Source organism: Gorilla gorilla, chromosome 13, assembly GCF_029281585.2.
Source record: "Gorilla gorilla gorilla isolate KB3781 chromosome 13, NHGRI_mGorGor1-v2.1_pri, whole genome shotgun sequence".
In the NCBI taxonomy this organism is placed as follows: domain Eukaryota; kingdom Metazoa; phylum Chordata; class Mammalia; order Primates; family Hominidae; genus Gorilla; species Gorilla gorilla.
Genome location: NC_073237.2, coordinates 27214332 through 27241534, shown reverse-complemented (window position 1 = coordinate 27241534; position 27203 = coordinate 27214332). Strand labels below are relative to the sequence as shown.

At 51.0% G+C, this 27203-nt stretch overlaps 4 protein-coding genes across 11 annotated transcripts; 2 read left to right on the top strand and 2 right to left on the bottom strand.

Moving 5' to 3' along the window:
• Positions 1-77: 77 nt before the first annotated feature.
• CREB3 (cAMP responsive element binding protein 3) lies at positions 78-6639 on the top strand. Of its 2 annotated transcripts, XR_008668636.2 has the most exons (10): positions 78-657; positions 752-899; positions 971-1038; positions 1152-1241; positions 2864-2970; positions 3061-3129; positions 3799-3883; positions 3978-4062; positions 4143-6118; positions 6371-6639. XR_008668636.2 is itself a non-coding variant. In XM_004047999.5 (9 exons), exons 1-9 carry the CDS (start codon positions 529-531, stop codon positions 4475-4477), a joined length of 1116 nt encoding a protein of 371 aa, XP_004048047.1. In that variant the 5' UTR covers positions 78-528; the 3' UTR covers positions 4478-6639. The 2 variants fall into 2 exon arrangements, 1 of the variants encoding a protein (XP_004048047.1); XM_004047999.5 differs by having other exon boundaries at positions 4143-6639.
• GBA2 (glucosylceramidase beta 2) lies at positions 4617-16438 on the bottom strand. Of its 3 annotated transcripts, none has more exons than XM_055351587.2 (17): positions 16080-16438; positions 12359-12450; positions 12041-12156; positions 9415-9651; positions 8571-8810; positions 8278-8380; positions 7961-8114; positions 7750-7875; positions 7380-7552; positions 7067-7171; positions 6753-6860; positions 6503-6654; positions 6277-6383; positions 5983-6125; positions 5788-5903; positions 5499-5690; positions 4617-5198 (listed from the first exon to the last, which is right to left on the bottom strand). In XM_055351587.2, exons 1-17 carry the CDS (start codon positions 16436-16438, stop codon positions 4920-4922), a joined length of 2802 nt encoding a protein of 933 aa, XP_055207562.2. In that variant the 3' UTR covers positions 4617-4919. The 3 variants fall into 3 exon arrangements, with proteins under 3 accessions (XP_055207562.2, XP_004048050.3, XP_018888870.3); XM_004048002.4 differs by having other exon boundaries at positions 9415-9633; XM_019033325.3 differs by lacking the exon at positions 4617-5198 and adding an exon at positions 5227-5355 and having other exon boundaries at positions 9415-9633.
• A 529-nt stretch (positions 16439-16967) lies between these two features.
• RGP1 (RGP1 homolog, RAB6A GEF complex partner 1) lies at positions 16968-25656 on the top strand. 5 transcript variants are annotated; one of them, XR_010130159.1, is made up of 10 exons: positions 16996-17083; positions 17454-17588; positions 17960-18096; positions 18375-18458; positions 18557-18706; positions 18983-19129; positions 19344-19471; positions 19673-19862; positions 20368-24914; positions 25441-25656. XR_010130159.1 is itself a non-coding variant. In XM_055351592.2 (9 exons), exons 2-9 carry the CDS (start codon positions 17473-17475, stop codon positions 20589-20591), a joined length of 1101 nt encoding a protein of 366 aa, XP_055207567.1. In that variant the 5' UTR covers positions 16968-17125; positions 17454-17472; the 3' UTR covers positions 20592-25656. The 5 variants fall into 5 exon arrangements, 2 of the variants coding, with proteins under 2 accessions (XP_055207567.1, XP_055207566.1); XR_010130160.1 differs by having other exon boundaries at positions 16996-17125; positions 18983-19054; XR_010130158.1 differs by having other exon boundaries at positions 16996-17125.
• Positions 20817-21846, bottom strand: MSMP (microseminoprotein, prostate associated). Its single transcript, XM_004048001.3, has 3 exons — positions 21717-21846; positions 21377-21485; positions 20817-20997 (listed from the first exon to the last, which is right to left on the bottom strand). The coding sequence occupies exons 1-3, from the start codon at positions 21844-21846 to the stop codon at positions 20817-20819; spliced, it is 420 nt and encodes a 139-aa protein (XP_004048049.1).
• Positions 25657-27203: the final 1547 nt, after the last annotated feature.

The following is a 27203-nucleotide window of genomic DNA, read 5'->3' as shown; positions in this document are numbered from 1 at the left end:
GGGCAGGCAGGAAGCTGCTCTGGCCCCGTTCTCGATGCTCGGGAGCCGCCAAAGCCCGGCAGCCCCTCCCTGGCAGGAAGCGAGGGTGCGGCGCAATCCGGAGAGGACGCCAGGACGACGCCCGAGTTCCCTTTCAGGCTAGAACTCTTCCTTTTTCTAGCTTGGGGTAGAAGGCGGAGCCGGAGCCCCGGAACCCCCGCCCTCGGGGTGCGAGGCGGCAGCAGGGCAGTCCCCTACATTTGCATAGCCCCTGGGACGTGGCGCTGCACCCAAGCCTCTTCTCAGTTGGAGGGAACTCCAAGTCCCACAGTGCCACGGGGTGGGGTGCGTCACTTTCGCTGCGTTGGAGGCTGAGGAGAATTGAGCCTGGGAGGCGGGTCCGGAGAGGGCTATGGAAAGCCGCCGGCGGGGAAGCCCGGCCATAGAGGGACAGTGGGTAGGTGCCCGAGGCCTACAGCTGGCCTGGGGCTCGTGTCTGGGCTTCGGACGTTGGGGCCCGGTGGCCCACCCTTTCCGTAGTTGTCCCAAATGGAGCTGGAATTGGATGCTGGTGACCAAGACCTGCTGGCCTTCCTGCTAGAGGAAAGTGGAGATTTGGGGACGGCACCCGATGAGGCCGTGAGGGCCCCACTGGACTGGGAGCTGCCGCTTTCTGAGGTAGGTTGGGGTTCTGACTGGGGAAAGCGTGGGATGTCCATGAAGTCAGGGGATGGTGATAAGGTCAAGGCCTGTTCATTGGAACCCTGCGCAGGTACCGAGCGACTGGGAAGTAGATGATTTGCTGTGCTCCCTGCTGAGTCCCCCAGCGTCGTTGAACATTCTCAGCTCCTCCAACCCCTGCCTTGTCCACCATGACCACACCTACTCCCTCCCACGGGAAACTGTCTCTATGGATCTAGGTGAGTCTGAAATAAGTTTGCGGGGAGGACAGGGTTCATGGGCCTGGCTATTCATACTTTCCCTTTTGCAGAGAGTGAGAGCTGTAGAAAAGAGGGGACCCAGATGACTCCACAGCATATGGAGGAGCTGGCAGAGCAGGTACTTGACTTGATTTTCAGGAGATTACTCTCACATTCCCCAGGTGGGGGCAGGATTCCCCATTCCTCTCTGACATCCCCATGCAACTGCCGTCCACTTTCTTGTTACCCTAGGAGATTGCTAGGCTAGTACTGACAGATGAGGAGAAGAGTCTATTGGAGAAGGAGGGGCTTATTCTGCCTGAGACACTTCCTCTCACTAAGGTAAGACTCTCATTGGTTGAACAAAGGCTGAAAAGGGATTAAAAGTCCCAAGTAGGCAAATTCTGTTAACTTTATATCAATAACTTTAAAAAAGGATTGAGGTGAGAAACTTAGTAGATTTATTGCTAATAGGAAGTTGAGGCAGGTACACAATATGCTAGATGCAAGGGCAGATCCTCGTTTTTGTTGGGCTTATACAAATTTTGGTGTTCTGTTAAAAAAATAACTCAAAATTATCAGTGCAACATTAGTATTGGGCCTTGGAAAGGACTGTGTAAGTGAAGGGCCTTGACACTTCGTTGGCTTCATAGTAATCCACCTCTTGCTGAATGGTAGAACTGTTTAGAGAGTTCAACAGGGTTGGACTAAGCAGTACATGAATAAATGTAAAATCCTTAGTTTTCAGTTTTAAGCAATAAGTGGCAACTTCACAAGCAGAGTACTGGGGTACTATGATGAAATCAGTGCTCATTAATAGAAAGGTTACAGGAATATATTTTTTTTTTTGACAAGGTCTTGCTCTGTTGCCCAGGCTGGAGTGCACTGATGTGATCATGGCTCACTGCAGCCTTGACTTTCTGGGCTTAGGTGATTCTCCCACCTCAGCCTCCCAAGTAGCTGAGACTACAGGTGCACACTACCCTGCCTGGCAATTTTTTTTTTGGTATTTTTAGTAGAGATGGGGTTTTGCCTTGTTGCCAGGCTGGTCTCGAACTCCTGGGCTCAAGTGATCTACCCACCTTGGCCTCCCAAAGTGAAGAATTTTAATTTCTTCAAAGTACAAGATGAGTCAGCAGTGTGATGTGGCTACTAGGAAAGTTCATGGGATTTGGAAACTGTAGCAATAGAGTTATTGTCTCTACAAGTCACTCTCTTGCTTTCCTTGATACTGGCTAGAGCACATCTTTAACAGATATTAAGAGGATGCAGTCTATCCTGAGAAGATGAGTTAAAAATTGTCTTTTTTTTTTTTCTTTAAGCTCTGAGGAAATGTTAAGTGCCTTAAAATAGCTAAACAGGGTTTATTCTATTTGGCCCCAGAGATACTAGGTAAGTCCAACGGATAGAAATTATAAGGAGGCAGCTGTTGGTTCAGGATAAGGAAGTTTTTGTTTGCTTGTTTGAAGACAGGTTCTTGCTTTATTGCCCAGGTTGGAGAATAGTGGCAAGATCATGGCTCACTACAGCTTCAACCTCTCAGGCTCAAGTGATCCTCTTTCCTCAGTCTCCTGAGTAGCAGGGACCACAGGCATGTGCCACCACACCCGGCTAATTTTTTATTTTTAGTAGAGACAAGGTCTCACTATGTTGCTCAGGCTGGTCTCAAACTCCTGGGCTCAAGCGGTCCTCCTGTCTTAGCTCCCCAAAGTGTTGGGATTACAGGCATGAGCCACGTCGCCTGAATACTGCCTGACCAGTTTTTTTTTTTAATAGTTTAAAATGGTCTGGCTTGTTAGGGTTAACACCTGGTCCGTGGAGGCATTCAGAAAGAATCTGAATGCCTGTTGGTCAGGGAAGCTGTAGAAGGGATTTCTGTATTGGAAAGAGATTGATCTCAGTTGCCTTTCAACTCCTTTTTCTAGAGTTCCTCTAATGATATCCCTTTCCCTGTTTCCTTTCAGACAGAGGAACAAATTCTGAAACGTGTGCGGAGGAAGATTCGAAATAAAAGATCTGCTCAAGAGAGCCGCAGGAAAAAGAAGGTGTATGTTGGGGGTTTAGAGAGCAGGTATGAAAGGGAGAGGGACTCTGTTGTAAGTATTAGGTTTTTGAAGGGAGGATACAGGCCATATCCCCGTATCTTTGTTATTTCCCCCAGGGTCTTGAAATACACAGCCCAGAATGTGGAGCTTCAGAACAAAGTACAGCTTCTGGAGGAACAGAATTTGTAAGTATCCCTCCAAACCATTCCCTTCCTATGCCCCTCATTTAATGCTTTCTCACTCTTTCCCCTGCCCTACACTTGATTTCTAACTGGGCAGCTGCCTTCACTAGGTCTCTGATTCCAAGAAGCTCCCAGTAGTGGGGAATACATTTATGAGTAACTAAGAATAAGTTAAGTACCAAGAAAAAGAAAGGGGGTAACAAAGACTTCATGGGCTTTCATAGTAGTTAGGATTCTGGGGTTGGGTTGGGAAAGCATTCTAGGCAGAGAGAAAGCATCCTAGGCAAGAGGACTAGTCCAGCATAGTCATCTTGGGCTGGAACTCTTAACACACGTGAGCTGGGACAGAAGGTAGAGAACATAGAAAGTGCCTGGTGAGGATTATGTGCATAGCTGATCAGACAGTGGGGAACTACTGATGATATTCGCAAAGGAGGTTAAGTCCTGGCAGAGTTTTTTTATTTTGTTTTGTTTTTGCTTTTTGTTGTTGTTGTTGTTTTAATGAGGAACTTCAGGCATTTTGTCCAGAGAGGAAGAAGTCGTTTGCAAAAATAGAATGAAAAGTAAGAGGATCCAGTGCAGAGATGGAGGAGGTGGCCTGAACAGGAGTTTCACTGTGTCTCAGGATGCTAGGCCAGGGGATGCTCACTATTGGCCCCTCTCTTCCTCTAGGTCCCTTCTAGATCAACTGAGGAAACTCCAGGCCATGGTGATTGAGATATCAAACAAAACCAGCAGCAGCAGCACCTGCATCTTGGTGAGGATGGTGATGAGGGGAGAAATCCTTTTCTCAGTTGGTGGGGACAGGGCAGTCCAGAGCCCTTCTTCATCTCCTTTTTCCTGTGCTCTAGGTCCTACTAGTCTCCTTCTGCCTCCTCCTTGTACCTGCTATGTACTCCTCTGACACAAGGGGGAGCCTGCCAGCTGAGCACGGAGGTAAGAGGCTTAAGGATAGCTCTTAGACAGGGCAAGGGGAGAGGTCTGGGTTGGCCTCTGAAGATTCTTTGTCTCCTCAGTGTTGTCCCGCCAGCTTCGTGCCCTCCCCAGTGAGGACCCTTACCAGCTGGAGCTGCCTGCCCTGCAGTCAGAAGTGCCGAAAGACAGCACACACCAGTGGTTGGACGGCTCAGACTGTGTACTCCAGGCCCCTGGCAACACTTCCTGCCTGCTGCATTACATGCCTCAGGCTCCCAGTGCAGAGCCTCCCCTGGAGTGGCCATTCCCTGACCTCTTCTCAGAGCCTCTCTGCCGAGGTCCCATCCTCCCCCTGCAGGCAAATCTCACAAGGGAGGGAGGATGGCTTCCTACTGGTAGCCCCTCTGTCATTTTGCAGGACAGATACTCAGGCTAGATATGAGGATATGTGGGGGGTCTCAGCAGGAGCTTGGGGGGCTCCCCATCTGTGTCCAAATAAAAAGCGGTGGGCAAGGGCTGGCCGCAGCTCCTGTGCCCTGTCAGGACGACTGAGGGCTCAAACACACCACACTTAATGGCTTTCTGGGTCTTTTATTTGTACCCATGTGTCTGTCACACCATGAATGTACCTGGGGAAATCAACTGACCTCCCTGAACATTTCACGGAGTCAGGGAACAGGTGAGGAAAGAAATAAATAAGTGATTCTAATGCTGCCTAGGTCACCCTCAACCCCCATTTACTGGCACAATTGGGTGGAGAGAAGGGAAGGGGTATGATTGTCCTGATGGCTCAGGGTTGCAGGAGGTTCAGAGGGGAAGGAGGAAAGGCCAGGCTGGAGGCTGGGCTGTTAGCACTTCCCTCCCACAGTTCAGACGGCTCACTCTGGGCTTAGGTTTGCCATGGCTTCCTTTGGTCCAAACATAGGCCCTGTCCTTAGTCCTGTGCCCTGTTCGACTTTTGGCCAGGAGGCCTTTTTGTGCTGCTGCTGTTGCAGGGCTAGCTGCATGGCCCATATGCTCAGTGGCCGCATGTAGGCCAGTGAGCGGAACACTCGCTGCTGGCAGTATGCCTCTGGGGTCTGGAAGGCCAGACCCAGGCGCTCCCACACGGTACGGTAGCAGCCTTCAGCTGTCTGGAAGCCCTCCCAAGTCAGGCCCTGTTGGGAGAGATGACAGTCATACATACTAACTTGGCACCCTCTGAAGAGCCATTTCCACTGGATAGATGGAGGCAGTAGAGTCTTTGCCTTCAAGGAGCTCCCAGCAAGTGGAGGAGATAACTATGACCCACAGACAGAAGCCTGAAGGCAGGAGCTGGAATGCATACCAGGGAAAAACGGGAGGCTTTATAGACGGACAAGATGGCACTGGGTTATGCCTTGAAGAAATTTGGTGGTTGAGGAAGTTTTCTGGGCCAGGATACAGATGGTGGAGAGATGGGAAAAGGAGTGCATTACCTCTTGGATCATGGTGGCTGCCAGCCCGTAGACCACACCCACCCAGACTTCATCAGACTGCACACTGGATTTATCAGGGACACCATGGGGCTGCATCCCATTCACAGCCCCCATGGCCCCTCCTGCAAAGGCCTGGACGTTCAGCTCAAAGATAGTTTGGAGAGCACGGACCACATGTTGGGTAGGAAACACCTGGAGGGGCAAGGGCAGGAACATGGTCTCATATACTTACTTCCCACCTCCAGGGAAAACCCATTTTTCTCTCTGGCTGCTCCTCCTCCTCTCTCACCTCAGTGTCTCCTTCTCCTAGGCCACAGGCCTTCAGGAACCACTGTCCAGCACACTGGTCAGACATAACACTACGAGACTGAGGCCGAGAGCTGCTGTCATAGTTGTAATAGCGGCCTGGAGTCGAGGAAGAGAAAAATAAGGCTCCTGGTGTCCTCTCAGCTGCCTTAAGACTACTTAGGCTCCCCGAACTCACCATTCCACAGCAGTCTCTCATAGGCTTCTTGGCCCCGGCTGAGGATGGAAGAAAACTTATCCTGGATGTCCTGTGCCCCACACAGAGCAGCCATCTGGACCATCACAGCCACAGCTGCCAGCCACAGCCCTCCACAGTAAGCACTGATCAGGGACATGGGTTTGGGGGTCAGACTGGCAGCTCCAGCTGCTCCCATGCAGTGTAATAGACAATGAGTCATTCTTTCTTGAGCCCTACAATCCCTTGTTGCCCAGTTTCCCACCTCAGGCCTCCTGGAAACCCCTACCCGCTAACCTGGGGCCTGTGGTCACCCATCCATCATAGGTCTGGTCTGCATAGCCTCCATTTTCAATGAGTCCATCATGGTCCTTGTCAAACTTCATTTCAGATTCCATCACAGCCTAGAGAGGGACCAAGATGTTGAAGACCTAAGTACCGAGGAAAGGCAACAACCAGCTAGGCTCTTCCCAGACACCAACCATACCCCTGGCACACTGGCCACTGCATGTGCATCCCTTACTAGACACACAGGCCACATGTCCTTCAGGAAGTTTTGATCACCCGTGAGGTAATAGTCCCGATAAACCTGCAGCACAAACTTCAGGTTCAGGTCCTTCCAATCAGCAGTATCGTGGATTAAATATGCATTGACGCGGAGCCATGGTTCATCATCTGTGGGAGAGGAGGGGACTTGGGTCACTTGCATTGGTGGATAGGGTAGAGGGTGCAAAAGTTGAGGGAGGGAAGCTGACCTTGGGGTGGACTTTTACCTGGGTCCCCAATATCATGGGGGATGACGTTCCTCCTTTTCACAGGTGCCATCACCCCACTCATCAGGTACCGTCGCCGTGTCAGGTCCTCCCTGAGAGTGGCCAGAGCTGGGGGAGCAGACACAGAAGGGAGGCAGGGAATGGGCATGCCTGAGGAGGGGCACACAGCTATGTGTGTGACCGCAGTGGGGAACCAGTAAGCAGCATGCAGATACGTAAGAAGGGAAGGGAAAGAAGAGACAATCTGAGGGACCACAGAAGTTCGGGGGTATGGGGAGCCACGAGGGCAGAAGCGGCACAAAAGGGATCCTCACCCATGTCATACTGTAGGCTGAGCTCAAGTTTGGGCCAGAGCATGATGAGGGCAAAGGAAGCATAAAAGTGGACATCATATGTGTTGTACATGCGGTACTCCTGGCCTGGAGGAATGAATGAGACACACTGTTGCCAGAATTCCTGCTTCCCCTTCAAACCCCTCTGTAGCTTGTCCTCTAGATTTAGAGGTGGGGCACTGTTACTAGTCCACACCCAACACCCACTCATCCTAACCAATACCCTGGGGTAGGCATATCCATCATCCTGACTTGGGGATGGCCTGCCATATCCCAGCCCACCAGCATCCTGTACCCTCAAGGTAGCCAAATCGACCGTAGTCCCGTAGGGTGGGGCGGAGGTGACACATGTTTCTGCCCAGCTCCTCTGGTAGGGAGTCCTCAAGAACTTCCAGCCACACTGTGCCTCCATCAGCCAGGAAGTATAGTTCATTGAACAGCGCAGATTTGTACCAGGCAGGCAGTGATCTGGGAAGCGAGGAGGAGGAAATGGTTTAAGGAACATGTACCTCCCAAGATGGAAAGGATTTGGGGGTTCAGCAGAGTGGGGTCATCAAATGAATCCCAGTGCAAGTCTACTGACTTTGGTGGGTGGAGAGTAAATCGAGGAGTCCCATTTGGAGTGAGTGCCCAGGAGAAAGGCAAGAAATGGGCCCTACTGGCACCTGTCATCCAATACCGGGCTCTGCCAAGCTGAGATCCTCTCTTCCCACTCTGCGTATCGGCACAGTGCATAGTGGCTGAGGGCAGGTGCTGCATCTCCATCCTGGCCAAAGAACCTTGTATACCGCCTGGGGTGGGAAGGGGAAGGATGAACACAAGCCCCAGGTCAGAGCCCCAGCACTCTGGATCCTTACACTTTCTTGGTCCCCTCACCTGTAGTGGACTTGGCCTTTAGCTCCAAACATGATCCTGGGCATGTCCCAAGCCAGTGAAAACTCCAGGCGGCACTGGCCTCGAGGTCGCAACTTGCTGGAAACACACACAGCTCCAGCAATGCCTACTCCTTTCTGCGTAGGGGTGCTTTGGCCTGAGAGAAACACAAGAGAATTCAGGACAGGAGCCCCTTCAGCCCCAGGGATAGGGATCCCTAACATGGAAACAAGGCCTACTTATTACCAGGCCTCCCACCCCTGGTCCCAAGACAGGGACAACCTCTCTTCCCACCATCTCCCAGTCAGACCCCCCATCACCAGTGGGAGAGTCCAGCTGTCCATCCTGAAGTAGATCCTGCCACACCTGCTGCCCCGTGCTGTCAGGGTCAAAGGCTGTGATGTGGGTTACTGTGGTATCTGCCTGTGAAGGGGTCAGGGACTGTGAGGGCAGGCTCCACGAGTACACTGGGTCCCGGCTAGCTCCCCAGCTCCTCTTACTTAACCTCCCAGGCCCAGGGGCTTACAGGAGTATGATGAGGGTGGATGAAGAGACCATGCTGGGGTGGAGGTGGGGTTCAGGGGCTAAGGTATAGGGCAGGCTCTTTCCTTACCGTGACTCGTGCAGCCACAGCCATCGTGTAGGGGTTTGGAAGGGTTGGATGATGCAGGAGCAGTCCCCGGACAGTTTCCCCGCTACGCTCCAGACAGAAGGGCTCATTCCACAAACCCCCTGGGGCATCGTCTCCACCACCCAGTCCATTCCGCATGGAGAACATGATGGACACATCTAGAGCTTCGTCCCCTTCATTTTCCACATCCCACACAAAGACTCCTACAGGCAGGCTGCTGTCCTGGGGGCAGAAGATTAGACTCAGACGGTCCCAGTAGAGCCCCTCCTGACCCCACTCTGCTAGGATCAGTCCTGGGCACACAGAGGACCTGACTCAAATACTCCCCAGTGTACTCTTCTTTTGTCCACTTGCATCTCCCCATATTCCCAGGCAAGCTGCCTACCAGGGAATATAGAAGACCAGAACCAGTTGGGCGGTGGTTCTGGGAAGCCAGTGTGATGTTCATGGCTCCAACCTCCCTTTCACAGGCCATGCAGTTTCTTTTTTTTGGTGGGGGGGTGCGGTGGCACGATCTCGGCTCACTGCAAGCTCCGCCTCCCGGGTTCACACCATTATCCTGCCTCAGCCTCCCGAGTAGCTGGGACTACAGGTGCCTGCCACAACGCCCAGCTAATTTTTTTTTTTGTATTTTTAGTAGATATGGGGTTTCACGTGTTAGCCAGGATGGTCTCGATCTCCTGATCTCGTGATCCGCCTGCCTCGGCCTCCCAAGGTGTTGGGATTACAGGCGTGAGCTACCGCGCCTGGCAGGCCATGCAGTTTCTAGCAGAGGCAGGTCCTGGGGAAGGGAGGGCAATGGAAGACACAGACGTGGGGGCCTCACCTGGTAGTCATGGGGCAAGATGGGTGTGATCTGACGGCAGGTGAGGGTGACATTCTGGCCAGGAAGCTGATAGACAGTCCAGGCTCGGGGATAGAGGGCGTGGTAGAAAGCAAAGTACCCACACAGGCCCCAGTTCCAGGTGCGGAGGACACTTGGGCGCTCCAGGGACAGGACTTGCTGGTACACAGTCTGCCCTTCCCGACGCAGGCACACTGTGAACTTAAGAGGGCAGATAGGCTGGAACGGGGTAAACCACAGGCACCACAGACTAAGTCTTCCCTCTCCTCAAATCAGCTCCTCCCCTTTCAGAGCCTGCAACTGTTACCACTGCACCATCAGCTTCAAGTCATCCCCCAGGCTCAGTGAATCACCAAGTCCTGCTACCTCCCTGTCCATCTATCTCCCAAGCTTTCTCTCCCTTCTCCACTACGGTGGTGTTAGCACCTCACTTAAGCCCAAACAATCTCCTGCTTTTTCTGTGGCCCTTTTCATCTGGGTAGCAGAGTGATCTTTCTCACAGGCAAATCAAGATATGTCAGTCCTTGGTTAGGATGTTTCAGTGACTCCCCATGGCCCTCAGGCTAAAGTCTCAACTCTTGCCTGGCTTTCAAGGCCCTTCTTGAGCTGGCCTCTCCCTGCCCATCAGACTCATCACCTGTTCAAGCACCTATAGTCTGTTCATATAAAAACACTCACTGTTCCTTGAGCACACTACATTCTCTCCTCCATGCCTGTGCTCATGCTTGTTCGCTATCTGGTGAAACCTCTCATCCTTCAAAGCCTAGGTCAAAAGCCATCTCTTCCTCCTCCTCTACTTCTTCCAGCAGTGAGTCATTATGTGTGCCCCCCTCCCCTTCTATTCTAGCATTTGGTGTATTATGTTATAATGTATTGACTGACCATTCTGTGTCCCTGACTGCTGTATGGATTCTTCTGAGGGTAGGGACATTTTTTAATTCACTGATGCACCCTTCTTCAGAGTTGGCATGTATGTGGAGGGAATGAGCGAAATCTGCAGCACCGTCCCTTTTTCCGCAGTATACTATCCACCCCTCTCCTTTTAGCACTGATGTGGTCTCACAGTCTCCATTTTCCCTAAGTCTTATTTTCTCAAAAAAAGTTTTAGCTCTTGGAGGGTAGGAGCTATGAGGGATTAATATCCCTTTCCCTGGTTCAAACTATGTCAAATATTTTTATTGTATACAGTCGGCTCTCCCTATCTGTGAGTTCCACATCAGTGGATTCAACCAACCAAATCTAAAATATGTGGAAAAAAGTTGCGTCTGTACCGAATATGTACACACTTTATTTATTGTACGGCACAACAAGGGTTTATGTAACAATGTATGAGGTATTATAAGTAATCTACAGATGATTTAAAGTATATAGGAGGATGTGCAATGGTTATTTGCAAATACTATAAGCCATTTCAAATCAAAGACTTGAGCATCCTCGGATAGCAGGTCCTGGGCCCAACCCCCCATGGATACTGAGGGACAACTGTATAAAATAATTTTTCATTTTGTTGGAATGGTACATAATGGTTAAGACCACAAGCTCTTCACCCCAGAAAGAAATGGTTCTGAATCCCAACCTTTCCATTTACCAACCTTGTGACCTTGCTCATGTTACTAAACCTCTCTGGATCTTAGTGTCCTCATCTGCAAAATGAGCATAATAGTGGTACTTCCCTTGTAGGATTGTTTTTAATATTAAACAGTATACAAAGAGCCTAGCACAGTGTCTAGCACATGTTAAGCATGCAATAATTAATTGTAGAGTCACAATTCTGGAAGCCATTCCCCTCAGGATACCTAAGGGATGAGGCAGAGAGGGATCTTGGGACATGGGCAGGGCTGGTAAACGTGAACCAGGAAGGGCATTGTCATTAATTGGACTAAAGATTTGCTAGTCATTTTTCCTTTGAAGATGAGGCTGAATGCTGGAGCCAAGAAAGAGGAACTTCCTAGACAACTCTAAAGGGGTGGTCAACTAGAGAGATATGATGAAAGGCAGGACACATACTTCTGGCAATTTAAGGCCCAGATGTGATGCAGGAGCAAAAGGAAAAAAGTGAAGCTTCAGAAGAGGGAAGAAGGCTAGAGATCTAAGCCTGGGAGAGAAGGAGCTTTTTAGACCCTAAGCCAAGAGACCTCCAGGGGAGTGATCAGCAGAGGAGCTAAACTTTGGTGAAGGTTCCTCAATCAGGGTGAGGAACCTTGTACTACGTGTCTTTTTTTCCCATGAGTTTATAGACTTTGGGTTTTCTTTTCCCTTCCAGTCCTACAAAATGTTCTTTCAGGCAGGTTAAGTGATCTGGGAATTCTCTGCATTCTCTGTGGTTGGGGGCTGCCTCAGCTAGTTGGGCTGGGGCGGTGAGGTAGACAGGAGGCATTTACTAGAGAAATGCCAGATCTGTTTACTCTTTCAAGGAATGTGTGCTTGTGTGTGTCTTATTCCTACAGTATATCCTAGCTCAGGGCTGGGCACACAGGAAGCATCCCGAGAGTACTTATTAGATTGAATCTTATTCACATCTAACTGCTACCTTCTACACTAGCCAAGAGGTCCTTCCTTCTTGGCCTGGGGAGGTATTGTCCTGGCTTCTCCACCTCCTGGCTCTTACTTGGTCAGCGATGACTGTCCGGTGCTGATACATTCCAGGGTTAAGCTGCCAACGACAGAACTGGCCTCTCCAGCCACGGGTAATAGTGCCTCCCCCGATGCCACCCAAGGGACAACCTAGAGAAATCAGGGTGGTTAGTGGGGTATTGGGAGAGGAAAATAAGCCCATTTCTAACTTTTTAGACTATAAAGCCTGGTTCCTCTGAAAACCTAGGGGATGGAACAGTGCAATTTGCATAAGCTGGAAGTCTCTTCCTAACTGTGGTAGACCTGAAGGCTAGGCCTTCTCTGAGCAGAGCAGAGATGGGGTGGGGCTCACCATAAATCTGTCTTAGGGGTACAGAATTGATCATGTCGATGAAAGGTGTCTTCTTTTCCACCTGGGTCTTCCGGTACCACCACTGCAGGTACCTGAGGAGCAAGAGGCAATGTGAGTGGAAGGGGGCAGGTGGGCAGCTGTTCACAGGCTGAGTCACCTGCCTCTCTCTGTGACCTCCCATTAAATGTCCCAAGGATATCTGCTTTCAAACCTTTCTTCCTCTTGATTTCTATACAGTTCAAGGTCCCTTCATCTTCCCAGTCACCCCAGCTGAAGTGAAGGAGTGGCTTTGTTTCTCTCCTTTGTTCTCCTCAGAAGGGGCTTTCTGATCTCTCCTTACCTCTCTAGCACCACCACCACTAATTTACTTCCAACATCAGGAGCTTCTGTCTGACGTGCTGAAAGGACCATTTATGGTTTCCTGGCCTACAGCCTCCGCCCCCAATCCCCTACCTCCAAAACAGGCATAGGCTGCTGGGAATAACTTTCTTATCTTTATTTTTATTATTTATTATTTATTTTTTGAGACAGTTTCGTTCCTTGTTGTCCAGGCTGGAGTGCAGTGGCTCGGTCTTGGCTCACTGCAAACTCCGCCTCCCAAGTTCAAGAAATTCTTCTGCCTCAGCCTCCCGAGTAGCTGGGATTACAGGTGCCCGCCACCATGCCTGGCACATTTTTTTTGTATTTTTAGTGGAGATGGGGTTTCACCATGTTAGCCAGGCTGGTCTTGAACTCCTGACCTCAGGTGATCCGCCCGCCTCGGCCTCCCAAAGTGCTGGGATTAGAGGCGTGAGCTACCGCTTCTGGCCTTTCTTCTTTTTAAAATGATCATTTTTCTTTCTAATTATGAAAGGTGAAAGGGGGAAAAAAATCATCTCACCCATAGACAATCAGTGTTTATATTTATTTCTGGACATTTCCTCTCAAGCCTTTTTTTTTTTTTTTTTTTAATTCAACATTTAAACTGTGAAGCTTTCTGATTTTGCTCTTGGTAAAGCCTTCAAAAAATCCCAACATTTTCCTGGGCTTGGGATAGCCCTATATCCAAGAGGCAAATGATTGAGGCTGTTTTCAATAGGCAAATGATTCTGTTTTCAAGGCTCTGACATCTGTCCCAGCCTATCTTCTAATCTTATTTCCTACAAATTCTCATTCCAGATGGGTCCTCACTAAGTAGCCCCTGCCCTGCCAGACTCTTTCCCATTTCCACTCTCCTGCCTACTGCCGCATTATGCCTACTGTTCAGTCACACCACTTCTAACCAAATAATTGGGTAAGTAACCCCTAAGTCCCAGTTTCCTCATCTACAAAATGGGGATACCACCTGCTCTAGCTATCTAATGAAATGGTTGAAAGATCAAATGACATAATAGATAAGAAAGCCATAAAGTACAGGTATGATTGTTACTCATACATACAAACTGTTATCTCAATTCCTAATCAGACATTGCCTTGTTATTTCAATGTTCCTCATGTGAGGCTGACATATTTTTAAGTTCCTTGGGGAAAGGGACAATGACAAAGACTAGCTGAATATTACCCTCAGGTCCAAGCACAGGGTAGGACATATGGTCTGCAGTCAATGCATATTTGCCAATTTTACAGATGAATGAACATACAAATGATGGGGCACAAGAGAGATAACAGACTGGAGCAGAGGAAGAGAAATGTGATTAAAGAACAGGGACAGCGGCCAGGCGCGGTGGCTCACACCTGTAATCCCAGCACTTTGGGAGGCCGAGGTGGGCGGATCACCTGAGGTCAGGAGTTCAAGACCAGCCTGGCCAATGTGGTGAAACCCCGTCTCTACTAAAAATACAAAAACATTAGCCAGCTGTGGTGGCGGACACCTGCAATCCCAGCTACTCAGGAGGCTGAGGCAGGAGAATCGCTTGAACCCAGGAGACGGAGGTTGCACTGAGCTGAGATCGCACCATTGTACTCCAGCCTGGGTGACAAGAGCAAGACTGTCTCAAAAAAATAATAATAATAAAATAAAAAGGGACAGCACATTCTAGGGGTGGAAAGAAGAGGGAAGACAAAGGATGGGATGACAGGAAGGCAGAGAATCCTCTCTGCCAGCTTAGAGAAAACTGGACTTTGAAACTAGAGGCCAGAAAGGACTGGTAGAGGGAGGGTGCAGCCGAGGATTAGGGCAACCAGGGAGAGTAACTGCAATCTATGAGGATAGACAGAACAAAGGACTATCTGGCATGGAACAAGCACTCAGTAAATATTTATTGAATGAGTGGACTCTGGCTGGAAGGGAGAACAATTGAAATTGAGTTCTTACGAAGGTAAGACCCAGAGAATTCTGTCTTGCTAGAGCTCCTGGTCAGAGTGCCCACAGTTCAGCTCCGTCTTAGGAGCTCTCTTACTCCCTTAATGTGGTAGCTGGCCATTCCTGACCTATTTGGCCTTCTCCACAATTTCAACCTCAACTCAAGAGTTATCACTTAGAATCCTTGTCTCACCTGTGCTTTCTCCTCATAGGAACTCATCCTATTCCAAAAGCCCTGTATCAGTACCCCCAACTCTATCCTGGAATGGGGAGCCAGGGTCCAGGGGGTTGAGCACAGCTTCAGGCCTCTATGACTCAGTTCATATTTAAGGGCTAGGAGGCTAGGATGCCCATCTTTTCTTGATCTCATTGTTCCTACCACATGCAACTCAGTGTACACTAGATCCTATTTTGACGCAAAAACTTTTGGGGTCAAACTTGGACTGAATTGATTCCAGAAGCAGCCTGGAGGGATGATTCTTCTCTGCTACAGGCTACCCACAGGCACCAACAAAGCCAGATGTGCAGGCAGCATCAGGCCCTTCCCACTCCCCAGGGCTAGGGTTAGATAACTGACCTCCCCATCACAGCCCCACAGCACTGACTGGGGAAATGAAGGGTCTCCTACTCTAGAAGCTGTAAGGGCAGGGTTTCCCAAGCTTTATGCCTCCCTCCACAGTTCTGTGTGTATTGTGTAGACTGAGTCAGGATGACCTCAGGGTGATGCTTTCTGTCCTCACATCCACCTGTTCCTGTTAATGGGTCTGGCTCCTCATCACTAGTCTTTGAACTCAGTGGGGATCTAGACGGGTTCTACATCTATGGCAGTGCCTCTCTGATAAATGACTTTTAATATCAAGAGCTCTCTATCCCAGAACAGAATGACAGCACCTTCTCATCACTTCAGAGGTGAGGGCAGGGAGGCTCTTCTTACCTACTCCCTGGAGCTAAAGCTTGAGGAAAGAAGCAGTAGTGTTGGGACTCTAACAGTGTGTCTAATGAGGTACAGAGAATGCCCCAGCTGCTCGTGGGAAATAAGGGGTTGAGACCCCCCCACCCCCAAATAAAACAACATTGTGTTAGTATCACAGCAGCCAGATTATCCTTTCCTACCTTGCCACAAAGTATAGCTAATCCCAAAGGGAAGTCATTGGAAACCAGTATGTGAGAAGGAGCCTGAATGGGAAAGGCTGATTGCATGACCAAATGTTCCTACCCTTTCCTTCTGAAAAGACAAAACACTGGGAGGGAAGGGTGTTGCAAAGAGATGTGACCTGGTCTCACGGTCCAAAACCACAGGCCTAAAATATGCCAGGGATAGGGACTGCTTCACTCAGACAAGAAGCCCAACTGCTTTCTTGCCTTTTCCCACCTCTGCTAGAAGTTTTGAGCTGGAACAAAGTGAAGCCAAAGGCATTCTAGGCAATGGGGTCTACTCACCTCAAGCCCATGCCTATATGCTTTATCATGTTGCTTAGGGAGACGTTGTTAGCTTGAAAGGGTTTCCTCTTCTCTGTAAACTCATGAGCCAGACAGATGCGCCAGCCAAAGGGAGGCACCTGGTAGCCCATAGCTTTACCCTCATAGGAAGCCATCAGCTGCCCAGAGTCCTCCGGATTGCAGCAGTCCGTCTCTTTTTGGGGTCGGCTGTCTTCGGGACTCTTACAGTCTGTAACCTGCACATCCTTGGTGCTGCCAGTCTCTTCAGGGCAATAAACTTGTGGATCCTCTTTGGCACAGCTTATCTGCTCCGAGGCTGGGACGCCGGTTCCCATGTTCCCTGGATCCTGGGTCCCCATGACCTCGATGGCGCCAAGTCCCGAGCCCTCGGATACTAAGTATCTCGCCAGCCTATTCGAGATGCGGGCGCCGGTGGTTGTTAGGTATCGTCCCGGAGGGCCGGGCGTTGGGGAAAGCTTAAATGAGCTGGTGTTTCAGTGGAGCCGGGGAGCTCTTGCTTCAGTGGGGGCGGCGACAGCAAAGAAGCCGCCCTGGGCTCTCCTTCGGTTGTCTCTGTAGGTCCTGGACGGGAAGGGTCGGGCCTCGTAGTCATTGAGCCGACAATTAGCTCGCCCGGCCAAAGGGCGACTGGGCCCGCAGAGAGGGGAGGAGCCGCGGGGCCAGCCCAACAGGCACCGCCCCCGGGACCTCGGCCCGGCCCCTGGGCCACGGCACCGGGTCCCCCAGGATTGGGCGCCAGGTCCCGCCGGCCGGCTCCGGGGCAGCGCCCGCGCCCAGGTGCCAGCCCGTGGGAAGGTGACCCTGGGCGCCGGGATGACCCGAACCCTTTCCGGTCTGGCCTGCCGGGCGCTTCCGGCCGGAAGGGACTCCGCGGAGGGTGGGGGACCGAAGGGAAGTCCCGCCTCTACCGCCCAGCGGACGCCGCCACCGCCGCCGCCGCCGCCGCCGCCGCGCACCTAGCCAGGTCCCTGAGGGGCGGGCAGGTGAGGCCTAGGGGTGCCGATCCCTAGTGTCGACTATGCGAGGTGACTAGCGGCCGTGATCTTGGGCTGGGACGTGGAACTTTGAGGAAAGGGGGAGCGGAGGCCAGTTTGGGAACTCCGCGGGGGTGCCCAGGGAGAAGAACCCGTCGCACAGGGGCTGGGGTCTAGGGCCCAGAGCGACGTCCTCCCACTGGGCAGTACTGAGTCTTCAGTCGCCTGCCTCCCACCCGCCTACCCCTCCTATATCCAGGAGCTCCCTCGGGCACCACGGTGCTGACCACCCCTGTCCTCAGCCCTCAGCCCTAGGTGCTCACCGCAACGCCCCTCCCTGTCAAGGTGCTGACCTCCGCCCCGCCTTGTTTCCTTCTAGATCTGATTCCGGAGCTGCCATGATTGAAGTGGTAGCAGAGCTGAGCCGGGGTCCTGTATTTTTGGCTGGGGAGGCGCTGGAGTGTGTAGTGACCGTCACCAACCCCCTTCCCCCCACGGCCACTTCTGCATCCAGGTGGGGATGCTGGCACTGAAGGTGGTGGCCCTTCTGGGAAGAAGCCAGATTATCTCTGGGGCTGAGGCAGAGCTCAGGTTGTCCTGTAGCGACACCACCTCCTCTTGCTCACTGTGCTGTCATTGTAGGAGAGGGCTCTTTAACAGAAGATGTGGATGACATAGCTGTACGCTTTCCTTCCCCTCCCCCGTTCCCCTTTTTACGCACAGTCTGCTACTCTTTATTTAATGGTTTCTCTTTGGGATTCTGGATTTCCTGATCACTAGGACAGCCATCTAACCTTGTTGGTTAAGATGGTGTGATAGGGAGCTTGGGAAAGCATTTGTGAGGTCAGGAACTACCTCTGAAGCCTCCTTTTCCTTTTCCCACAGTGAGGCCCTGGCCTGGGCCAGTGCCCAAATCCACTGCCAGTTCCATGCCAGTGAGAGTCGAGTAGCACTGCCTCCTCCTGACTCTAGTCAGCCAGATGTCCAGCCCGACAGCCAGACTGTCTTTCTGCCACACCGAGGTTAGAGAGGGGCATTTGCCTGGGAGAAGGGGGGTGTGGAGGGTGTGTGTGGAGGCGTTGTCACCCATGGGTGAAGTTGTTAATTGTTCTTGTTCTTATAGTCCCTGTCATGCTGGGGATGTTGGGGAGCATGACTATTGCTTTGGGGGTAGAAGACTATTCCCATTTTACAGCAGGGAAAGAGGGCCTGGCAGCCTTTCACTATCTCCACTTGCCATGCTAGTCTTGTTCAGTACTGGACAATGGGTCATTAAATTAGTCATTTTTACCTTTTTCAGGTGAGAGGGGCCAGTGTATTCTTTCTACTCCACCAAAAATTCTATTCTGTGACCTGAGGCTTGATCCTGGAGAGTCCAAATCATGTGAGTGATTGTCCCCATCCCTGAATTGCCTTCTATGTCTCCTGGAGGGAGGACTCCTCTGGTGCCTCTGGCTGCCCTGACAACTACTTCCCAACCAGACTCCTACAGTGAAGTGCTGCCCATAGAGGGACCACCCTCCTTTCGGGGTCAGTCAGTCAAGTACGTCTACAAACTGACCATTGGCTGCCAGCGTGTCAACTCCCCTATCACTTTACTCAGAGTCCCTCTGAGGGTTCTTGTGCTGACTGGTAAGCAAGGGCTCCTGGAGGGAAGGGCTGGGGAAGGGCGATGCCAAAGCAGAAATTGTCTTAGAGGGCTTGCAAGAGGGACTGCAGGGAAACTTCCTGGTCTCAGTGACAGTGCTAGGGAGTTGGGAAGGGAGGGAGGGTTCTGGAGATAGAGATGTAAACCTCAGCCCTGGCACCCTTTACCTTTAGCCATCTCATGTTAGAATCTAAAACCCTAACCTCTACTCTCATCTCTGTTCCCTCTCAGCGTTACCTCTCCACTCATTCTTTCTCTAGGCCTTCAGGATGTCCGGTTTCCCCACGATGAGGCTGTAGCCCCATCCAGTCCATTCTTGGAGGAGGATGAAGGTGGGAAGAAAGATTCATGGCTAGCTGAGCTGGCTGGGGAACGCCTAATGGCTGCCACATCCTGCCGCAGCCTCCGTGAGAATTCTTTCAGAATTGTCCTACCCCATCCTTCTCCTCATTGTTTTCCCATCTCAGAGACAGTCTCCTAACCACCACACACTTCTGTGGATCCACTGATACCTCACACCTCCAATTGTAAAGAAAAGCCCCATCTTTTGGCCTGTGGTGCCCAGTCCTAGACGTTATCCAGTATGTAGACTCCAGGCTTATAGTGTCCTATTCTCCCCAGATCTATACAATATCAGTGATGGCCGAGGGAAAGTTGGGACATTTGGCATCTTCAAATCTGTGTACAGACTTGGCGAGGACGTGGTGGGGACCTTAAACTTAGGGGAAGGAACCGTAGCTTGTTTGCAGGTAAGAAGGGAGCAGAGCTTCTTACCTGCTGGGGTGCTGGGGTTGAAGGGCTAGGGTGGAAGGCCTGTATAAAGAGGGGTGGCATGTAGAAGGGGATAGTGGGGTCATCCAGGGTCCCTTTGTAAAACAGCTTGAGGTTGGGCTGTCCTCTCACCTACAGACAGCACTTCCTGTTAGCACACACCTGTCTCTTGCTCCCAGTTTTCAGTCAGCTTACAGACCGAGGAGCGTGTACAGCCTGAGTACCAGCGGCGACGTGGGGCAGGGGGTGTCCCCTCTGTGTCGCATGTGACTCACGCCCGGCACCAGGAATCCTGCCTACATACAACTAGAACCAGCTTCTCCCTCCCAATCCCTCTCAGCTCCACCCCAGGCTTCTGTACAGCCATTGGTGAGACCCTCACTGTTACTGGAGAAGGGAGAGGGGGACAGTAAAATGCTGTGCTAAGGGAGGGTGTAATGGATCCTGATTCCTTATACACACTCCCAGACATACCTACGTCTAACCTCTGACCCGGAACAGTTTCTCAGACCTTCAACCTCTTCCTGTTTCTTAGATGCACTGACCCCTAAACTCCTAACAGCTTGATAGAACTCCTTCCCCACGCCTACCTACTGGGACCCTGTGATACACTGATTTTTGATTACTTCATGCTACCTAGACTTGACTGCCTCACTCTTGGGTTATTAGGTACTTAATACTGCTATCTTCAGCTCACATCTGTGGTAGTACCCATTGCTTCAGAAAAACCCTTAATCACAGCTCCCTGCCCTGTAACTTTTCCCTGTCTTCCTGAACACAGATTGTTTTTTTCTCATTCACTAACTATATCCTGTTGTTGGCTTTTACTCCTGCTAGCTTCTGATGCTTCTACCTTAATCTTTTTCTTCCATAGTGTCCTTGAAGTGGAGATTGCATTTTGAATTTGTAACGTCCAGAGAACCAGGATTGGTACTCCTACCCCCTGTGGAACAGCCCGAACCTACCACCTGGACAGGACCTGAGCAAGTACCTGTAGACACCTTCAGCTGGGACCTCCCCATCAAGGTGCTGCCTACTAGCCCCACCCTGGCCTCATATGCTGCCCCAGGCCCCAGCACCAGCACCATAACCATCTGAAACTGGCCCACCCTGGTGCTAGTTCCTTCCAGATACTGAGAACTCAGCACCTGGACTCTAATGGGACCCACTTTTTCCACCTGGGGTCCAATGTCGTGGACAGTGAGAGTCGGGCTTTCAGCTATAGCATTAATTTATTTGTTCAGAATACATTGGCAGCTGCTAGTGGTTTCCCTGGAAGTGGCAGCAGCAGTGAGCAGTCAGCAGATGGATGATCAGTTGAGTCTAGCTGGAGTGGGGAGCAGGAGCCCCAGGAACAGGGGTGTTGGCTGAGCCCCATTCTGGGTCAGGCCCTCCCCCTTTGCAGGGCAGCCGAGGGTCAGATTTTTGCACCAAGGAGAACTGGCAGGTTCCTGCCTCCTGACGTACCTCACACCCAGCCGGGAAGTCGATGGGATGCTGGGACCTGGGGAACCAAGGATGGGGGAAGGAGTCAGCACAGTGAAAGGCTGCCTTTATCCCTGCCCACATGTTCCCTCTCTCACAGTTTTCCCCCCACAGAGCCCCTTTCAGTGGCCCCTTGGTCCTCCTAACTAAGCTGTCACCTACCATATGTGGGCCTTTTTGTTTTATAACAGGAGTATTTTCTCTCCAGGTCCACCCCAACCTCCCCTGATTTATAGCCTGAAGCCTTATCTTTCACACTAGTGTTGGTCCCTTCAGGTTTGGCCCATCTTGTATTGCTCTTCTGTTCATTCTTACATCACAGCAATCTAGTCACTCCCTGGTCATCCCTCAGTCACTTATATCAGAGTCATTCTCTCTGGCCATCTTTGGTCACTCACGTGTCACAGCAGCCCACGCCAACAGGATGCAGACAGGTGCAATGGAAACAGTCCTTGCGGAGCCAAGACTCGCCCAGGGTGAAATATTTCCCCTCATAGTGACAGGGGGCTAGGGAAGAATGGGAAATGTTAGTAGGTGTAGGAGTGCTGATGAGAAGCAGAGGCTCTCCTGGTCTGGGGTGGAGACAGTAAGTATGCACTATCCCCGTATTTAGTTTGTCTTTCCTGTTTCACAGCTGGAGGGAGCCTGGGTATTTTGACACGGGATCATCTGTAAGGCCCCATCCTCCCTGTGCCCTCTCTGCTGCTCCTCCATTCCTAATGCTTCACCCCACTTTACCTTGAGCTTGGAAGTAGCACTTGCTGTAGACTCCTGGGTGCTGGAGGAGTAGAGACATCACCAAGCAGATGATCCCCCAGCCTCCTAGGATCCCCTTGGCCTGTCCAGCCCAGAGCATCCTTAGGGCCATTGCTGCTGCACAGCCCTCTCAGACCCTTCTTGGCCTCTGCTCAGCTACTCTGGTCTTGACTCCTTGACTTTGCTTTGCGTTGCTCCTTGAGTCTTAGTTTCTCTCTTTCTCCCCTGGGCTCCTGTCTCACACTATCTCCCTGCCCTCTGCTCTCACAGGCTGGGGATGTTTATAAAGTGAGGACCCTGGCCCCCTGCTGAGTAGAGCTGGAAAAGTTGTAACTCTGTTTCCTGAGGTGAGGGCATGAAAACAAGAGGTCTAGCTTTAACAAGCTGTGAGAGCTGATTCATGCCCCGGCACAGCTAGAGGGAGGGAGGTGGCCATGGAGGGGGCACTGGACTGGGCACTTCCCCAGCAAGGAGGCAGGAGGGGTGAGGGCCCCCACGTGGTCCCCAGATCTCTTCCCTGACCTGGAGAGAAGGAAGCATTCCACCTTCCCCCTTTCTCCCCCACTGCCACCACCAGGGGTGTGTATGCTGGGATCCCTGCCTGGACCGGAGGGAGGCATTTCCTGGGGATGGTTAATCCTGTGCCCCAGCCAAACCCAGGAGCTGCAATAGGGTGCGACGGCCAGAGGCTCCAGGAGAGTGAGCAGGCACCTGGAGTGGAGACTGTGTTTCCCTCAGATCCTAGGGCAGGGTTTCCCTAATGTATCCAAGAAATAGGGCTGCCCCTCAGAGATGGTGGGGAGGGTCTCTTTTCCTCAGGCATTCCAGAGGTGAACTGTCCATTGCTTATCACCTTCAAACATACAGCAGATGTGGGATCACCCCACATCTGGGGATGGTTCTTTCCCCTTTCAAAGAGGAGCATCTCTAAGTGCCCTGATGGGATGAATCACTCCAGGTTCACAGAGGTGTCCTCTCTTTCCTCCCATATATAATGGAGTGAGGTTTTTAGGAATTTATCATTTGGCATCCTCTGAGTTTCCCACAGGTTCTGGAGGAGCCCAGGATGGATTATTGAGAGCATGGGCTGTAGAGACAGTCTTCTTGGATTCAGATCCTGACTCCACTTAGCTATGTAACCTGGTCAGATTACTTCACCTCTCTGAGCCTGTTTCCTCATCTATAAATTGGGGATAGTAATGCCAACTCATTGGGCTGTTATGAGGATTACTGAGATAATGCGTGCAGTGCTCTTATCACCATCTCTGGTGCGTAAGCGTCGGGAAATAGCAGTTGCTGTGATTGGGGCTAAAGCTCTGAGGCAAAATGGGTGACATTATTTTCTTTGAATGACATTAAGCAGTTTGTGCATAGCTGAGGGCTTCTATTGGGGATGGCTGTCTCCTGGCATAGACCTCTGCACCTTTCACACTCATACTCCTTGTCAGCAGTCCCCAACCTTTTTGGTACCAGGGACCGGTTTTGTGGAAAACAATTTTTCCACCAGTGGATGGAGGGGGATAGCAGCAGGGAGATGATTTTGGGATGAAACTGTTCCATCTCAGATTATCAGGCATTAGATTCTCATAAGGAGTGTGCAATCTAGATCCCTTGCATGTGGAGTTCACAGTGGGGTTTGCACTCCTGTGAGAATCTAATGTCTCTGCTGATCTGCCAGGAGGAGGAGCTCAGGCGGTAATGCTCACTTGCCTGCCGCCCACCTCCTGCTTTGTGCTCCCGCTTCCTAACAGGCCACAGACTGGTACTGGCCTGTGGCCTGGGGGATGGAGACCTCTGCTCCATGTCACCTTTCCCACCTCTTTCAAAAACAGGTACCTCCAGGAACATTTTGGTTTTGGCCCTTGTATTGACTTCCGAATGTCTAGTTTGAGAAACTGTTCCCAATAAGCCTTCTTCCCCCAGATCTGCACCCTCGCCTCTACCCTAGGACAAGGTGTCCTTTTCTCATCATCCTGCCAGGCTAACTTTAAGTCTCCTGCTTTTTCTCACTTGGATTCGGATCCATTTCTTCCTATTTCCGCTCATGTGAACTCTCCAGTTCTCCTTTCTCACCACTCTCCTGCTAGCCATCTCTTTGGCACTAAAGGCCCTGGTCAAATTGGATTTCTTTCATTTTTCCACACTTCAAAGACCCATGTTCCAGGTATTCTCCATAGGGATAGTCTCTTTGGCATTTATTTGGTTTTTCTACGTTTTCAGTCCCATTTACTCCAAGACTCACTCCCTGCCACCTAGTGCATCAGATACAGCTACTTCTGGCTGACTTTTCAAGAGGGACCACCCTACCTGTCATCTCTTCACTGTTCAGAAATGACTGTGTCAGTGCACCTCAAACTCCCTTGCTGTCCTTTTCCAAGGAGACAGCTAAGGTGGATGGAGATGCAGAATGGACCTCACGTTCGCCCTAGTCAGGACTGATACCCTTTCCGTTTCAGAGGATTGCCAAGAAAAAACTCACAGTTGAAGCGGGGTGCTCTGAGGTCGGCTGCGGTGTGGGAGGCACGGCCTGGGCCTGCTCTCTGGGCTGGAGCAGGTGGATTCGAAGGCCTGTCTAGCACGGGGGCCCAAAGGTCTTGTCAGTGGCCAGTAGCTCTGCCGCCTTTCCCAGAGAGGGGGTCCAGGGGACATCCTGGAAGGCTGGGCCATGGGCCACCTTCTGCTCTTGCAAGCTAGAGCCAGCCCAATAGGGGGCGGATGTGAGTGGGGAGCTGGGGCGCATGAAGGTGGGGGTGATGCCGAAGGGGAAGGGATCCCCAGTGGGGATTGGTGCGTGTGCAGAAACGGGGACAGAAGTGAAGGTTCATCGCCTGTAACGAAGATGAGGTAGGCATATAGGGGCTTCTGGAAAGCTAGAGGCTGGGCTGAGCCAGGAGTCCTCTCCCAGAAGTTGGGGGGCGGTGCAGAGGTGTGGGTCGAGCCCGCATGCGTGCCTGCTGGGGAGGGGGTGAGTGGTGAGGACCAGGCCCGCTGGGTCCTGGGGGCGCGGTGGCTGGCGCGCAGGTCCCGGAGGGGGCAGCTGGCGAGCACTACACGCTTGGGGACAAGGAAAACATCCGCCGGAGGCCCGGCCGGGCGGCGCTCCATCCTCGGGGCAGGTGCGCGGAGAGGAAGTGAGAGCATTCCGGCCCCCCCACCCCAACCCCGGCCGCTGGCCCTCCGGTGAGTCACAGCCGACCCCCGCCGCCGGAGGGAGAGGGGAGCTGCGGGCCAGAGCCCCGGAGGGTCTGGAGGAGCCAGGAGGGTTTCTGGGAGCAGAGGGTCACTTAGTGGGCTTCTGTCGTGGTGTCGCTACGGGCGCGAAACGGACACTGAACACAGTCTGACTGAATGGAGGCAGGTGGGGAGGGATCCCCTGGGAGAGCTTGGCGGGCAGCGAGCAGACCCCAGGGCAAGGAGGGGCCCCCGAGGGGGAAACCGGGAGTCGGGCAGGTGGCGAAACCCAGAAAGGGAAGGACAGCCGGATTGATTGGGGTGAGAGAGGAAGGAAGCACGCCAAGTTAGGCCTGGGAGAACTGAGGGACCTGAGGAGGGAGGAGGGAGACCAACATAGGGTGGGAAGGCGGAAATGGCCAAACCCCGGGCATCAGGTCTGTCCAGAGGCTGACGTAGACAGTGAAGGGTAGGTTTTAGGAGTAGGGGGAGTTATGATTATTTGGTTACATTTTGGGATTATTTGGTCTCACAGGTAGAAGGGAGCCTGCTGGTCTCTGTGTAACGGATGGCTTAAAAGCAAGGTTGTCTGCGTCTTGGATTACTGTCTGCCATTCAGCCTTTGCCAAAAAATTTGGCACTGATCTGCACATTTTTATAGTCATTTAAAATTGTATGACTCTGTCAAATGATTTAAGTAATTTTGGTGGATTTTTAAAAATAAAAAAATAAAAATAGAAAAGTTGCACAATCTAATTCAATATTTGACTTAAAACCAAAAGTGAGGCTCTCAGATTGGTAATATAGTATTCAGCCTTTTTCTTGTTTGGCTTTTGTGCCATTTTCCCCTCACTGACTTGATTGAATTCTTTGTGGCTGATGCCTCAGTTTTTCTGGATCAGTAGTGCTGCACTTCCACTTTTCCTCTCCCTCATTTTACTGTCTTTATTTTTAGCCTTTTTTCTGTGTAGCCCTCTAACCTGCCCTATATATTTTGAACCAAATAAAACATTTCTTGGAATGGGAGCCTTGGACTACAGTATACAGACAAACAACTCACAATTGTAGCATATAAGGCTACTATCTTCTGTGGATGTGTATGTAATTATACAGTTTCTGTATTTATCCTGTGGCTGATAGAAAAAGTTAAAGCTGTTTAATTCACCATAGTATTTCTACAACACAGCAATTTATTAGTCTGACTTCTCTTCTAAAATCAACACTAAAATGGTGTTTTATACTTGTCTCAGAGGCACGAATTCTGCCATGATCCTTATGATCTGTGTTATGTTGGGCCAAAGGTGATTACTTTATAAATTATAAAGATCCCTAAACTCTGCATTGCCTTTGGTCCCAAACAAGCAAATCTGGGTCAATTAATGAAAAAAAAAAAAAGAAAAGAAAAGAAAATGTCTTACTTTGGGCCCTGTTGCATTCTCCCGTGCTGTTTTAGCCCCAGCCCTACTCTATTCCCAGTGGCCTTTGCCTTCATTCCTTCTTTGCTCTGCTGGGCATCTTGAGAGGAAAACTTCACACCGACTTCCTTTACTATAAATTCTCTCCCTCCTCTCAACTCTACACTTCTCTTTGCCAACATACACCACTACTGCTTCACTGATTTTTTTTTTTTAAAGCCCACAGTCCTTTCTGGCTCTTTTCCACCTTTAACACTCTTATGTTGAAATCTTCTGTTTTTCCTCCTTTCTCTTTAGTAAGACCTCAGGTTTTTAAAAAAGCTAGGCTTGATTGTTTATTCTGCATGGTCCACTTCTGCCTTCCTTCCTCTTCTATTACCCTTTTCTTATTCTAGACTGTTTTTAAACTCAGTTATGCTTGCTTTCACCAAAGCCTTAACCTTTCCTGTGATTAGAAAAAGATGCTTATGTTTCCATTACTTTTCCTACAAGAAAACGCATTCTCAAATTCATATCCACTTCAAACTCTCCCAACGTTTTGCATCCAGAAGCATAAAGTGGCCATTATTGTGAAGTCCACTGAGTGACCATTTAAGCTTGGTGTTATGCCACACACTGTATAGTGAATTTCATAATCCTGGTGCCAGATTTCTAAATTATTACAGACAATAGATGATGGGCCGGGCACAGTGGCTCACACCTGTAATCCCAACATTTGGGGAGGCCGAGGCAGGCAGATTGCTTGAGACCAGGAGTTCGAGACCAGCCTGGCCAACATGGTGAAACCCTGTGTCTAAAAATACAAAAATTAGCTGGGCGTGGTGGCGCGTTCCTGTAATCCCAGCTACTCCGGAGGCTGGGATGGGAGAATCACTGGAACCTG